This window comes from Triplophysa dalaica, chromosome 1, assembly GCF_015846415.1.
Source record: "Triplophysa dalaica isolate WHDGS20190420 chromosome 1, ASM1584641v1, whole genome shotgun sequence".
NCBI classification, from domain to species: domain Eukaryota; kingdom Metazoa; phylum Chordata; class Actinopteri; order Cypriniformes; family Nemacheilidae; genus Triplophysa; species Triplophysa dalaica.
The window spans coordinates 10,137,854-10,153,438 of NC_079542.1; the positions used below are offsets into that span (position 1 = coordinate 10,137,854).

The 15,585-nt window shown below is 40.2% G+C and overlaps 1 protein-coding gene across 3 annotated transcripts; it reads left to right on the forward strand.

Annotated features, from left to right (window-relative positions):
• The first annotated feature begins 781 nt into the window (after window positions 1-781).
• per1b (period circadian clock 1b) lies at window positions 782-15,496 on the forward strand. 3 transcript variants are annotated; one of them, XM_056742600.1, is made up of 19 exons: window positions 782-982; window positions 4,557-5,381; window positions 5,567-5,820; window positions 5,943-6,064; window positions 6,271-6,472; window positions 6,782-6,976; window positions 7,066-7,251; window positions 7,338-7,491; window positions 7,809-8,052; window positions 8,443-8,551; window positions 8,665-8,806; window positions 9,222-9,340; window positions 10,912-11,058; window positions 11,245-11,556; window positions 11,647-12,440; window positions 12,525-12,723; window positions 13,405-13,597; window positions 13,774-13,924; window positions 14,147-15,496. In XM_056742600.1, exons 2-19 carry the CDS (start codon window positions 4,996-4,998, stop codon window positions 14,450-14,452), a joined length of 4,215 nt encoding a protein of 1,404 aa, XP_056598578.1. In that variant the 5' UTR covers window positions 782-982; window positions 4,557-4,995; the 3' UTR covers window positions 14,453-15,496. The 3 variants fall into 3 exon arrangements, with proteins under 3 accessions (XP_056598578.1, XP_056598587.1, XP_056598595.1); XM_056742609.1 differs by having other exon boundaries at window positions 8,677-8,806; XM_056742617.1 differs by lacking the exon at window positions 10,912-11,058.
• The last annotated feature ends 89 nt before the right edge of the window (window positions 15,497-15,585 follow it).

The following is a 15,585-nucleotide window of genomic DNA, read 5'->3' on the forward strand; positions in this document are numbered from 1 at the left end:
CTCGTACATACAGCAGCAGCAGGCCACACCGACAGCCGCGTGACTTTTGAGGGTGTTGCGGACACAGCTGACGTCACCAGCAGCCTGCCTCTGAGGCACGTGTAACTGTGCATGGGCATGGCCCACTACATTAAAGTTTCAGTAGAGTTGTGTATCAGGTTAAAACATGGCATAGACGCCACGATTTCTACGAATGTAAATCTACTCTAAATAAAACTGAAGAGTTCACATACTAAAGCTTCTGTGTAGCATTTTACTAAACTTGTTCATTTCGGTTCAATGATTTCTCTTTAACAGCAATGAATAGGTTCTTTTCACAATTGAACATACGCATAGGAACCTGAAAGAATGGTAAGATGAACTGAAATCAGCTCTTCTTGTTTGTGGCTTTTATTGCCGACCCGTGCAGACTCGTACCCAAATTATCTCATAATGGTTTTCATTTGCATACATATTCCTCCGTTTTTAGTTCCTCCGTTTTTTCTTCCAAATCTGCAAATTGGGTTACATTTGTGGCTGTTTAGTGAATCTACACTCGCATTTATAAGCTGTTCTTCCCACAACAACACACTCCCGTTCCCTTATTGCAACAACAGGCGCTCTGCAACGTGACAGCAGATGAACGTGTCTGGGCGCAATGAGGACCAGCCAATCCGCAACCCTTTGTCCTGAATGGGCGGGGTAAACCAATTGGATTCGGGCTCCACTCCGCGGACAGCCAATAGAATTCTCGAATACAAGAGTTTCGTACACAAGTCGTGAAGCACGTGTACTCGTGTGTGTTTGTGTCTGGAGGCATGGGGAGAACAAATCTGTAAGGCACAATAGGAGCCAGTGTGTCACTGATCTACAGACGCAGTACGTCGGTTTCAGATTCGGACAATTTAACAACACCAGGAATACTGATATTCTTCTCGGACATATGAAAACTAAGGAAATGGTCCTTTCGTTTTAGAGAAAGAGCAGAATTGGGATTTAAGAGGTAAGTTAAGCTCAGTTACTTTACTGACGTTAATCGGGAGGCTTACAGATAATTTACATGCGTAGTTTTCTCGATCGAGGCATTTATAAGTTAACATACTCATATCGTTTTCAGTCCGTGTAAACTCGCGAAGAGTTATGTTTACTGCACATATATACGTGGGATATGTAGCTTTAGTGATGGGGTTAGTGTGGTGCGCATTCACTCTCTAAACAACCATTCTCTCATAGTCTTATCGTGCATGACTTATAATAAACATGTTTTCGTTCAGGAAATGCGTGTAAGCCTGGATCCGTGAGTGTGCTCTTTTCGTCGTATGTAATCAGCCTTATTGAGCAAGTTTATTTGTTTGCTGCGTATGTTATTAGATTTGTCCACATGCCGATGATTTTTGTGCAATGACAAACCGACATGATGAGGCGGCGTTTTCTGCGCGTCGCGTCGCGTCACTGCGGTTCCTTTAAAAACAGGTGGATTCAGAAACAAATACTAACTTTGTTTTTAGATATATTCCACTCAGAACTCTGTGATTTACTTTAATACATTTTATTATAGATAATAAAGATTAAAATTCTTTAAAGAAGTCGTGGTTTTAAATATCAGTGTATCAGGTATGACATCTTTTGTGTAAATGGTTTCATTTTAAATGTTGTAAAGAATTGTCACGGGGATTGAAGGGTTGTGTACACTATGCTGTGGCGAACCGTAAGCTGTGCACGAAAAATCATGTACTTTTTAAAGTCACAGTGAAATTTTAATTCTTCTTATTTATTGTAAATAGCTTATCAATGACGGTCATTTTACTTTTAAAATTCATGTACCCTCTTCGTTTTTAGTTAATATATGAAAATACACTTCCGCCCTGAAATGACGATCCATCTGAAATGACCTAATTAGACGGCTTGGGCGGAGCATACGTTAACTCCTCCCCGAAAACGTAAACCACCCCCACTAATATGACGCAGTTACTAGTTGTGTCACTAGTAATGTAACTAGTTTGTTTCGCCTTTTCTGTGCTTGTCTTTCACAAGGACCATCAAGTTATTGTATTGTTAAATTAGCATCTATATTTACTAATGAAAAGCTTGATGTATGTTATGTTGAAAGGGAAACACTTAGTCAGGCAAAATTACACAATTTTATGAAAATTTAAGTAATCTGAAGGACTCAAAAGTAAAGTCAAATATCAGTGAAAAACATGATTTTAATAAACGTGTAGGATAAACATTTTGTGCGCTCAAGTTACAATGGTGCCTGTGAAAGACGAGCACAGAAAAGTTAAAACAAACTAGTTTAATTTTTTAAGGATAAACACGGCGAATACATTTTGTAACAATTTACTTTATAAGTTCATTTGTATTTTATAATGAATGAATTCTATTAACATATTTAATTCGTTAAGAGTTAAAAGAAGTGTTAAAATGATGAAAACAGGACAATTTGCAAATTATAAGAGGTTATTTGTTTTATGATTGTCTTAGTTTATCAGCAGTAAGGCTGTTTTAAATTGCAGCAGAAAAAGTTTGTGAGTCGAATTTCGTAATTTGGGTGTTTCTGTTGTCTGGTGTGTTGAGCTTGAGATGAATTTGTTAAAATAACCAGTATAAACTGGTGCAGGATGGGTGATGAATATGTGCACGTCGTGGACATGAAAACGACCAAACTTGAATACATTAATCAAATAAACAACACAGAGAGGCCAAACACATGGACTGTTTTACAGCACTGCAACCTTCATATCTATGTAGGAACTTTAGGCATTTATTATTCTCTGACTGTGTATAAGAGACATTTTCTTGCATTGGTAAGAAACGTATCTTATCTGGGTGACTTGTAATGACTATTTATCTTTATTGGACAAAATAAATACAGAAATAAATCCCCATTTGGACTGGAAAATATAAAGTTTCATGCTCCTTTTTTAGGCCAATTTTAAAATCTCTCTTTGGACTGTATTTTTCTATTCAGTTTGGGGTTTTGAATTTCTGAAGTTAATTATTTGACATCTATTTGGCATTTATCATTTTTTATTAGAGATGCATCGATTTGGTGTAGTTTGGGCAATGGTAAAAAAAGGTTACATTTGATTTTGGTTGCAGATAACTGAATGGAGAGTAGTATATTTGATATTGTTTTACAATATTTTTTATTAATTATGGGAACACCCCATAAGACATGATTCAATTTGAGTACTGACCTGAATTTTTAATTATGATGTTCCAGGTACTATACATTGCCAAAGATGACTTGAACACTTTTTTCGAAATACCATAACAGTTTTTAATTTTAATCTTTTTGTAACAGGTGTGTTAAGATGTGTAAAAAGTGGATTTGAGCCAGACGATCAGCATCTTTCTCGAGACATAAAAAAGTAATTTAGGTTGAAAACTAGGGCACAATCACACTTATGAAATTTGGCTGATGACTAATTGTCTGATAAATAATTGTGATTATGGTCTGTATGGTCTGAGTAATTGTCTGTTATAAGGCTTTGACAATTATAATGATAACTTAGTTACAATACATTTATTAAATGAATGAAATATATATGATATGAGGATGATGTCGTCTTGCTGTGTAGGTGCAGCAAATCTGGAATCACTTAAAAAAACTAATAAAAACAAAACATGCGGATACAACGCATATGATGAATACAAGTCATTCGAATGTAACAGCGAGCGCAGATCAAGGACGGTTGATGTAAAATGCTTCAGATCACGCCGCTTGTTTTCAATGTATTTACAATAATTCGCTAGTTGGACAAGATGGCACCGGTGAGCTATTGGGATGCGAAAGTTGGCAAAAGGAGGATTTTTGGCTGGCAAATATGGGTGTCTTTAAGATAAAAAAAGAAGAAATTAATTTATAACCGGTTTGACAGATCCTCTTTACATTGCTGAGCACTTCGTTAAGCCAAAACAACTCGATAGTGTTGCACGACCAGAAAATAGTCTGCGGACTCTGCAGTCGCAAAAGCTCACCAGCGCCATCTTGTGCAACTAGCCCATTGCAGTTGTCTGAAATAATTGCGATTATGTCAAATAATCGTGATGAGATGAATATTTAATAATTGTGACAGCCCTACAGATAACAAAACATAAATAAACCTTTCGTACTCCTTCTTTTCAAAGTCAATAAAAACAACACACCTCTGATGTATCTGTGTGTTTGATATTCCTTCCTGCGATTAGTAAAAACAAAACTAAGATTGCAGTTACTAAAGGTGCAGTTGATGAGAGTGGACATGTGGATCCAGAATGTAGTCTTGGTTACAAAGGCGACCAGAAAAAGCCTCCGATATTAAACGTTCCAAATTGGACACTACTGAAGCAGCATCCTTCTGTGTCTTTGACAAAATGATTTTATAAGATGTTAAAATAGCTGATAGCAATTTATGGGGTCAGAAAACCAAAAACACCTGAATTAAGTAGCATTTCCTTTCGAAAAAGAACAGGCGGTACCGGGAAATCAAACAATGTTATCCATTAGCCTTTATGGGACACATTTAAGTTGAATTACCGGCAGTGTGGTTTGGACTGCAGCTCACCTTTCTTTTTGCTTATTTATGTTCCAGGTGTACACTGAGAGGAGATAGAGATTGTTCCAGAAGAGGAGTGGGCAGAAGCTTAATTTCTCTTTTACACTTTCTCCAACGCTCTGTCATCCTCCATCTGGCTCTATAGCCGAAGCCAAGTCTGTTTCATAACAAACAGCCCTTGTGGTTTTCTGTGCAGACCAACGTTTTCGTACGTTCGCAATATATCTAAAATATTGAAACGTTTACTGGAAAGGAAGCATTTGCTGTGGAGAATCCAAGAGACAGTAACACTACGGTCGGAAACGCAATCTTTTTGGAATAAAACAAAGATGAATAATTGCAACAAAATTATTTCCCATTGTAGTTCAAGCAGTCCAACATAAGGAACTGTGTATTTACCGTATTCCAACTGTGATCAATCTATTGTTTGGTGATCCTCATCACCTAGGCAAGCATTTAGATTTACTGTATTATTATGAGTGATGACAACTCAGACTCTGCCCCCGGCAATGATACCGACAGCGGAACGGGAGGGGTCAAGAAAGGGGCAGGACTTTTAAGTATATCCTGCAGCAAGAATGGCGGCTCTCCTTCCTCAAATCCGTCGAGTAGCGGGACAGGATCATCTCCGGGTGGGGCGTTGGAATCAAAGGGATCCACAGGTGACCACAGAGGGATTCATTCTGACGATACGGATGCGCTGTCGAGTGGAAATGACTCTGGGGAGAGGGATAGCGAAGGAGGTATGGAGAGAGGCAACGGATCCAGAGGGAGACAATCAAACAGAAGTTATCAGAGTTCCTCCAGTCAGAACGGAAAGGATTCAGCCATGTGTCTGGAAACTACGGAGAGCAACAAGAGGTAGGAGATGCAATACATCAGTAAAAATGACAGAAAGAGAATGTAAGTGTGAGTGATAAATAAGTATGTGAGGTTTTGCTCCGAGATAAGCGGCCACAGAATGTGAGGAAGGTGCAAGAAAAAGAAATGTATATTTATTGCTGGGTAAATGTCTAAATTTACATTATCCTATTCTTGTTATTTAGCTCAAACTCCCAGAGCCCCTCTCCACCTAGCAGCTCTCTGGCATACAGCCTGTTGAGTGCCAGCTCTGAGCAGAACCCGCCATCTACGAGCGGCTGCAGCAGCAACCAGTCTGCTCGCATCCAAAGTCAGAAGGAGCTGATGAGAGCCCTGCATGAGCTAAAAATACGTATGCCACCTGAGAGAAAGATGAAGGGTCGTTCCAGCACCCTCAACGCCCTTAAATACGCCCTCAACTGTGTCAAACAAGTCAAAGGTGAGAGACAGAACCGTGCTGGTTTATATAGGTTTATATGGTTATATATGTGTTGGTTATTGCAGATTTTTTGATCTGTGAAACGTAAAAATACAACGATCTTCACATTGATGTTTTTGCAGCCAATCAGGAGTATTATCACCAGTGGAATGTTGAGGAATGTCATGGCTGCAGTCTGGATCTCTCAACCTTTACCCTTGAAGAACTGGACAATATCTCCTCTGAGTATACACTCAAAAATACAGTATGTACATTTTTATACTTGATTGCACTTCTTTATTTTAATAAAATTCATGTCCCTCTGAGATGGTACCCTACTGATAGAGAACCCCTGTACAACCTTGATCTGAAGTACTTGTTTAGAAAACATATTTTACCCATTTTGTTTATATATAATTCAGTCACATATGTCAGAAGTCATCACTTTCTCTCTGTCTCTCGCCTACACAGGATACGTTCTCTATGGCAGTGTCGTTTCTGTCAGGGAAGGTTGTGTACGTCTCACCACAGGGTTCATCTCTTCTGCGCAGTAATCCGGAGAAGCTACACGGGGTGTTGTTTTCTGAGCTTCTTGCCCCTCAGGATGTGAGCACCTTCTACAGCAGCACCGCACCCTGCAGACTGCCTCCATGGGCCTCCTGCATCGGATCTGGTGTGTTTGTGAATCACATTACTTTCAGTAGAGCCCAATGTGGTTCCATTTCCTCAGTTACTCTGTTTACCGTCAATGCATACATATGTATGTTGAATGTATTGGCGTGTAGAAGTTTTGTTCATTCAGACTGACTTACAATAATGTGTATGTTAAATGAGGGTGCTTGTTGAAATAACAATGCATTTAGGTATGATTTGTATTTGGATGATAAGGATTTCATGTCTCGTAAGATATGTTACATGGCCATGCAGTGCAAATGAAGGCTTAGACAGGAAAACTAAATTCTCTCTTTTTGTTTTAATGCAGCCTCTCCACCAGTGGACTGCACCCAGGAGAAGTCCATGTTTTGTCGCATCAGTGGAGAAACTTCCTCCAGTGGCGAAATGAGGTACAACCCGTTTAGACTGACACCCTACCTGCTAACGCTACGAGACTCTGACGCGTCCTACCCCCAACCCTGCTGTCTGCTCATCGCAGAGAGAGTGCATTCAGGATATGAGGGTACGTGTTGCCTTTGTGTTTATAAAAGACATTCTGTTTCTCTCTTCTTCATACTGTACTTTTTAACATGGTTATTTTCTGTCCCCCAGCCCCTCGAATTCCTGCGGATAAGAGGATATTCACTACTAGTCACACTCCGAGCTGTCTTTTTCAAGAGGTGGATGAGCGAGCAGTTCCTCTGTTAGGATACCTGCCTCAAGATCTGGTGGGATCTCCAGTCCTGCTCAGCATCCATCCAGATGACAGACCTGTCATGGTGGCCATCCATAAAAAGAGTGAGTCAGGTTCCCTCATCCTATCTTGATCTTAAATTAAAGTGTTTTTAATGCAACATATTTACAGGATGCTCTTTGTTTTTCAGTTCTTCAGTTTGCAGGGCAACCGTTCGACCATTCTCCTTTGAGGATGTGTGCCCGTAACGGAGAGTATCTGACCATAGACACCTCTTGGTCCTCTTTCATTAACCCATGGAGCAGGAAAGTGGCCTTCATAGTCGGCCGCCACAAAGTCAGAACGTAAGAGCACTTTCATGTGTCTTGAACACAAAAGCACATGCATAAACACATGGCTGTCAAACTCACAATAACAAACACATGCTCTGTCATGTTTACAGACATGCACAGATTTCCCATGACTAATGGCGCTTCATGCTGCTACTCTTACATCACTGCTCCCCAATTTCATGCAATAGATGCATAAACGCATGTAAACAAACAAAAATATGTCCATAATCGCAGGCAGTATTTATTCAGTTACACAGATCATACAAACAAAAATGATTAACATATTAGACAAACATACATCTTTCTCAAAAACATCTGTTATGCTTCAGGTCTCCGCTGAACGAGGATGTCTTCACACAGCCCAGGGATCTGGAGGAGCGGGCCATGTCCCCGGATGTCGCTCAGCTCAGTGAGCAAATCCATAGGCTCCTGGTGAAGCCTGTCCACAGCGGAAGCTCTCAGGGCTACGGCAGCCTGGCCAGCAACGGATCTCATGAGCTCCAGCCCAGTGCAGCCTCGTCTTCAGAAAGCAGCGGACCGGGGTTGGAGGACCTGTCAAAGCCAGATAAACCTGTAAGTGTTCCGAGATTCGCAGACGTGCTTTTTAATACAAGAAACACATTGTGTTTTTTCTTTATAATCCAAATGTCTCGGCAATATTCATTCTTAGAAATGAATGTAGAAAGGCATCAAAGTAGCTTATATTTGCTCCAACTTTCATGGAGCTAAAATGATGAAGAATAATGATTTCCTTCAGATTAATGAAACCTCGAGTTCAATACTGGGCCCAATGCAATATGACTTCCATCCGGGGAACACGAAATTATATTTTATGTTGTCTAAAACTAAATACTGTATTGTTGTTATGATCTAGACTTTTAACTAGTGAGTTAGTAAGGTCTTTGAGAAATGACTAGAACACTATGTATAATATGTATACTTGTCTTGCTACATTTTAAACAGATGACCTTCCAGCAAATCTGCAAAGACGTTCACATGGTGAAGACGAGCGGACAACAAGTGTTTATTGAATCCCGCAGTCGCCCTCCGCCTAAAAAGCTATCCATCACAGGTGAATACTCCACAAATACACAAGTAAACTCTCAACATGCACAAATATTAGAGGAATAATAGTACACGCACAACATCCTTTTTGATAATTTTTTTCTCTATGGATGATAACAGGTGTTTTTGCAGACCAAGTCTGCAGTCTTGGTCCTGTTGCTGTTCCACCCTCAAAGAGCTCCAGCCCATCCCTCCTCATACAGAAAGAGCCACCCACTGCCTTCTCCTACCAGCAAATCAACAGCCTGGACAGCATTGTGAGGTGAATGCTTTTGATATTTAATGCACACATAGACTCCATTCGTTCATTCTCAAGATACAGCGATGTTATATCACGGGTGGAATTGGGGTGAGCTATTCGTTCGGAATTGAGTGCAGTATTATATTAATAGAGTTGTGATGGTACATGGAGTCGTGGACACATAAACCTTCTAATGATATGAGCTTTCCAGGTTAAGTTGAACCCAAGGTTGTACACACATATCAGTAAAGCACTATATATTTTCATCACAACGAGGGATCTTTGGCAATTAGGTATGTAATGAAATTTAACAGATTTGATAACTAGCATGAGGATGTATGTCTGTGTATACTGTATATGTCCTTGTTGTTGTAGGTGACCCAGAGACATGTCAAAGATTCAGTGTTTAACCTGAACATTTGATTGGTTTTCTCAGGTATCTGGAGAGCTGTAACATCCCTAACACGGTAAAGAGGAAGTGTGGCTCCTCCTCCTGCACGGCCTCCTCCACATCTGATGATGACAAACAGCAGGACGCTTCAGGCAATGCTAAAGGTGGATATACTCAATTGCTATAACGAATGCATAACAATATTATATGTATGTTGTATAATTGTGTGCATTGGTTACAATGTTAAAATAAAACAGTACACTTGATAACGCTTCAGAAATGTAAAACGCTTCAGAATATTATGCTAACAATGTAGGTAAGCTATAAATAGTTTTTGTTAGCAGTCAAGATTACCGAAAGAAAAAAAATACTTAAATTTTGCATAGTGTAATATTTAGCAAATAATTGAATGATTCTGATGTATAGACAAAGTTTTAGGTTAATGCAGAAAGTGGTGAAACTGAAAAAGAGATGCTTGCTTTTTCCAGAAAGAATGTGAAGGATGTCAGTTTTGTAATTTTTTTAACATGGTTTTGATTACAAATTTTAAGCATTAACATCATAGCATATTGCTTATCACATTATTTAGCACATTATCACATTTTTCTTTAAAGGGGTTATGAACTGCCTTTTCTACTATTTAGTATTTTTCTCTTTGGCCCACTACTAGAAAGGTTTTTAACTAAAATAATAAAAACTTAATAATTAAGTCATTAATAGATATTTATTTTCTACCATGCCTCGATCTGATTTCCAAAAAGCTTGGTTGCAATTAAAGATTTTTGGAACAACAAGTTTTAAGTTCTGAAACTTGCAGGATATTTTAATAGTATAAGGTCAAGGAAAATCTGAATTCTCAGTTCATGACCCCTTTTCGTACAGCCCTAATAAAGAGGGGGGAAAGCAGAAAGTACATATTTTAGAGGCATAGTTAAAGGTAAAGCCTTTGTATGAAACACTGTACAAGTTTTCTTTTTATAGTTTTGTGGTAACATGCACCTGTGAATTTGAATTAAAGCAGACTTTTTTCCTTTCATATTGTTCTAATCCAAAATACAGGAACTTAAGTGAAATACCATTAAAGTGATATTTCAGGCAAAATTCTAAATTTCCCCATGTTTTACTCGAACTCAAGGCATCCTAAATGAATATGATTTTCCTCTACGATCAATGCAATTGTTATATTTCCAAGTAAAACAGGGTTAGTAAAACATGGGAAAATTTTGATTCAGTAGTGAAATATCCCTTTAAGGATTCCTATCAGAATGTGTCACAGATATAATGATTTGCAAAAGATATGACTCTGGACCACAAAACAAGTCACAAGTCGCACGGGTATATTTGTAGCAATAGCCAACCGTATCAAATTCTCTTTTATGCCAAAAATCATTAGGCTATTAAGTAACGGTCATGTTCCACAAAGATTTTTTTTCAGGTTCATCTACTCTCCACAATGTCACAATGAGAGCGTTAAAACAAAGTAACGGCCTGCGATTTTTCTCAAGATTTTCAAATACTTATATCTCAGCCAAATATTGTCCTATCATAACTAACCATACATCAATTGAAAACTTAATTATTCATTTTTCAAAATCTCAAGTTTTATATATTTTTTATTTAAATTGACAGGTTTTGTGGTGCGGAGTCACATGTAAAAGTGTGGTAACTTTAAATGTGAAAACTTCAAAAGTCATGAACATTGAAGATGTGCACTGACAGATGCCCTAACTTGCAGGTCCATCTGTGTCTCTGGTAGAGGAGAGTGCTCTGTTGCCCCCACTGGCCCTTCACAATAAGGCAGAGAGTGTTGCTTCTGTCACCTCGCAGTGCAGCTTCAGCAGTACTATAGTCCACGTGGGGGATAAGAAGCCACTTGAGTCAGGTGCATAACTGTTTGTGCGTGTCTGTGTGTGTGTGTGTGAATGCAAAGGGAATATAGCAATAGAGCAGGGACAGATCACAAAACAGGGACAGCGGTTTTAGATATACTTTGCCATGACAGTTCTGACAAGGAATTCTGGGATTCTCCTGTGTATCTCATTTCCACCTGTTGGTTGCCCTTTTATAGATATTGTAATGGAGGAAGCCCCTTCAACACCAAATGCTGCTCCTACTGCCACTCAACGCCAAGCTTCTCCCACAACCACGCCCTTTCTGCCCCCTAGGCCTGCCCCTCCGTCTGCAAGAGATGGGGTGAGGTGGGGAGGCTTAGGAGGAGGTGGTGGCGGAGGAGATAAGTTGGGACTCACAAAAGAGGTGTTATCTGCTCACACACAGCAAGAGGAGCAGAACTTCATGTGTCGCTTTAGAGATCTGAGTAAGCTCAGAGTGTTCGACCTGGCCTCGGCCGTCCGACGGACACCCTCGCCCTTAGCCAAAGGTGAGACCATTCATGTGAAAATCTGCAGAACAAATACAGTCCGTTCCCAATTATTTTCATGTTCTCAATTTGTATCTCAATTGGTTTCAGGTGTGCGTTGCTCACGTGACTACCCAGCACCCCGCTGTAGTAGCAGCCGTAGGCGAGGTCGAGGGGGAAAAAGGCTAAAGCATCAGGAATCTTCTGACCAGACTGTGTGTCAAAGCCGAGCAGACCCACTACGAGGTCTCCCAGGGGTTCCCGCTTTGTGCAGACCTTCTAACTCCTCCGTGCCCTTGGGTCCTGCACCCAGCTCCTCTTCTTGGCCTACTTCAGGGTCACAAGCCAGCATTCCTTCAGTCCCTTATCCACCCGGCGTCTTCCCATTATATCCCATCTACCCTCCTCTATCCCAATCTGCCTCAGACCCCAACGTACAGATGGGCCTTCGCTTCCCCCTTCAGAATTCGCAGATGGCTCCTCCCATGGTCCACCCTATGATGGCATTGGTACTGCCCAACTACATGTTCTCACAGCCCAATGTTGGCATGCCTCAGCCCTTCTACTACACAAACTCAGCGTTCCCTTTCCCGACTGCTATCACGGCACCAGCTCCAGTACCAAACCCAGTCCCACGTGCCCTCTCTCGCTCCAGCACCCCGCAATCTTACAGCCTGAGGGAGGCAGGGCCTGACAGGGAAGGACCGGAGTCAACATTATTTCAGTCCAGATGTTCTTCCCCCTTAAACCTGCTTCAGCTCGAGGAGACACCAAGCAACCGGTTTGAGACATTAGCGCTGACTTCGGCCCAACCAGCCGCATCTCCAATGGTGGTACAGGGAGGTGGTGCAGGAGGACAGGCCTCATCCAATCAGAGAGCTGCAGCCGTGGACTCAAAAGAGAATGTAAGATTTCATTAACGTGTCCTCTGATTGTTTAAGGATAAGAACTGGTTATCGAGTATTTCTTAAAACCTTTGTTTTTTTCAGGTTGAAGCAAACGAGTCAAATCAAGATGCCATGTCCACCTCCAGTGACCTGCTGGATCTGTTGCTGCAGGAGGATTCACGTTCAGGCTCGGGTTCGGCTGCTTCAGGCTCTGGGTCATTATGCACTGGCTCCTCTGGATCAGGCTTAGGATCCTCTGGATCAGGATCCAATGGCTGCAGCTCTTCAGGAAGTGGAATTAGTAAGTGACAATTATTCTTTCACTTGCAGTTTAAAGTGTCAATATGAAAATATTTAGTGCACAGCATTAAGTTATGTGAAAGAATACAGACCTTGACATAATGTTAACTTGTGTGTGTAATAAATAAATAAACTAAAAATAATTTCCTCCATAATGCAATGACGGGCTGCATTATACGGTCTGTTTAATAAAGAGATGACTTGTGTTCAAATCACCATGAAATGGATGTTGCGATTGACTTTTTTTTCGTATCATGACATAAATCAGAATGCAACGGCTTCTGAACTTAGAAAAACAATTAGGGCAGGTTTTATTTAGCCCTTCCCATTTTTATTGGTTTGTTGTAAGTTGGCCATTGCTACAAAATGGAGGCAGATTTGAATGCCAGTTTATAGTCTGTTGTCGAGGGGCGGGCCAAAATGGCTGGCCAATAGACAGTCAGTATAGTTCTTTCCCCTTAAAAAAATGGTGTGCACAGATAAATCATTTATAGGAATCTTTAAGCATTTTGTAGAACTCTATTATTGCCCTATGGTTATAAATCGGTTGGAAGAGGGTTGGACTTGAAACCTTTCTCTAAAGCTTTTTTGAAACATTACATATCAAAAAAGCATTATATACAAGCGGGACTTTAGTCTTAAAAAGATTAATAATCTTTTGGGGGGTTTCTTTTTCTAACAGGAAGCAGTCAGAGCAGCCATACAAGTAAATATTTTGGCAGCGTGGACTCTTCAGAGAACAGCCATTCCCGCAATCAGACAGCAGGGGGCGACGGAGAGGCACAATTCATCAAATGTGTTCTGCAGGACCCTATCTGGCTCCTCATGGCCAACACGGATGAAAAGACCATGATGACCTATCAAATGCCCATCAGGTTAATATTAACACTGTACAACACTGGACATACACAGAAGTCGCTAATCACAAAAGTGATTAAAAGAAAGCTGATTTGTTTGTAGCATCCCATAAACATGCACTATAGACCCACAGGGATTGAAGTTGTTGCGGTAGTACTAAATTGACCTGGTGAATATGTTTTGTGTGTAACAGAGACAGAGACACTGTGTTGAAAGAGGACCGTGCTGCCTTAAGAGCTATGCAGAAACAACAGCCTCGCTTCACTGAAGAACAGAAAAGCGAGTTGAGTCAGGTTCACCCATGGATTCGCACTGGACGCCTGCCTCGTGCCATCAACATTTCTGTGAGTTTACATCTCCCAAACTGACCGCTACTATTGCAAAAAATCCCTTAGCTAAGCATGCATCACATTTAAACTATACAACAACTACAACATTTTGTTGCGTTTTGCCACCGCTTTAAATACAATCCCCCGAACATTCCTCAATATTGTGTTCGTTTGATACGAGTGATTTGTATATTGAGCTGTAAAGTCATTTTTTAACATGATGATTATGTTTCTCAGGCTTGTGAGGGCTGTAGATCCTCTCCTACGGTCCCCTCTACGGCTCCCTTTGACGTAGAGATCCATGAGATGGAGTTTTGCAGTGTTTTGGAAGTGACCGAAGAGGGCGCCACTGCTGAGAAGCAAATCCAAGCAGACTTAGCCATGGACAAGAGTGAGGCTGAGGAACAATCACACAAGAAAAAAGAGGTTGAGAATGGATGGACTATTATGCCAGCGCAAGTAAATGACCAAGAAATGATGATAGATGAACAGGAAGTGACCTCACAGACAATTGGTGCCTCTCTTACAGAGATGACACACTAAGACTGAAGTCACAAATGATCAGCGGGATACGTCACTCAAATCCTCGACAGATCACATCATCTGTATACTCAGTAAATTATACGGTTGTATTTATAATTTACTGGCTGTATTTATTTATGTAGAGAAACACAAAACTGTAAATATAAAGCCAAGAAGGCTGACAGACAATGAATGTAAAGCAGAATATTTGCTTTATTAAAAGACTGTGATACGCCAGGGACATTTCGGTTGTGCAGAAAGGCTGTGATCTGTATTTTTAGTGAGTTTGCGGGTAACAAGGTGTGCTTTGGATATTACAATGTTCAGACGGGACTGGTCATTTCCAGATTTAGGGACAACATGAACACAATATCGTGATGCACTCTAAAACCTTCTAATGATGAGGTGTTGTAATAATGAAGCATGACCTAAGACAGGAGAACAGATTCACTGCCTCCCTTTCCCCTCTTGTTATTTTGACATTTCCCAAATGTCAAGAAAATGTTCTTATTTTTTACTGAAATATGTATATACAAGCTGGTCATATTCGACCAAATTCACAAACACAATTTTTTTAGTTCTGTTTTTTATACATTGTGTGCTGTGTAATTGTTACAAACTTTGATGAAATTTGTAAAATAAATATTGCATCACTACAGAAAGCCAGTTATTAATCGCTCTGCTACAGGTTACGATTACCACCGGCTTCAATTTCGACTTTTGGTTAGTCGCACTACCGTATCCATGGCAATGGTTCCAAAGAGTATCTGTCACGAAAGGCATCCTTTCAGATAAGCATTTAGAGAAGCAAAGCTTTAGATGACACAAAAAAAGAAAGCTGATGTATATAGCCGGGTCCAAGCAGTCAAAGAGGAAGAAAAAAAAGGAAAAAAGATGTTCGAAGAAATTTGTGATGGTAAGCAAACATTTGGACACATTTTCCTTGTTTTTCTGATCAGTCTTTTCTCTGTCAGTTTCAGTCATGTGCTCTTTGGGTTCATGTCGTTTGTAAGTATTTTGTGTATTTCTTTATACATAAAAAGAATAAAAATATAATGGTTTACACTGTTGTGGTCCATGGATATTCAATGAATCCATGTTAAAATAGCAATTGTATATACAGTGAATCTAATTAAAAGGCACATTGTTTGCTT

What these genes read in the sequence shown, in the direction of transcription:
- per1b (XM_056742600.1), top strand. Translation starts at nt 4,996, where the DNA reads ATGAGTGATGACAACTCAGACTCTGCCCCCGGCAATGATACCGACAGC. An exon ending in CTGTGTCAAACAAGTCAAAG is followed by an intron (nt 5,821 to 5,942) that starts GTGAGAGACAGA and finishes ATGTTTTTGCAG; the next exon opens with CCAATCAGGAGTATTATCAC. An exon ending in ACCCTCGCCCTTAGCCAAAG is followed by an intron (nt 11,557 to 11,646) that starts GTGAGACCATTC and finishes AATTGGTTTCAG; the next exon opens with GTGTGCGTTGCTCACGTGAC.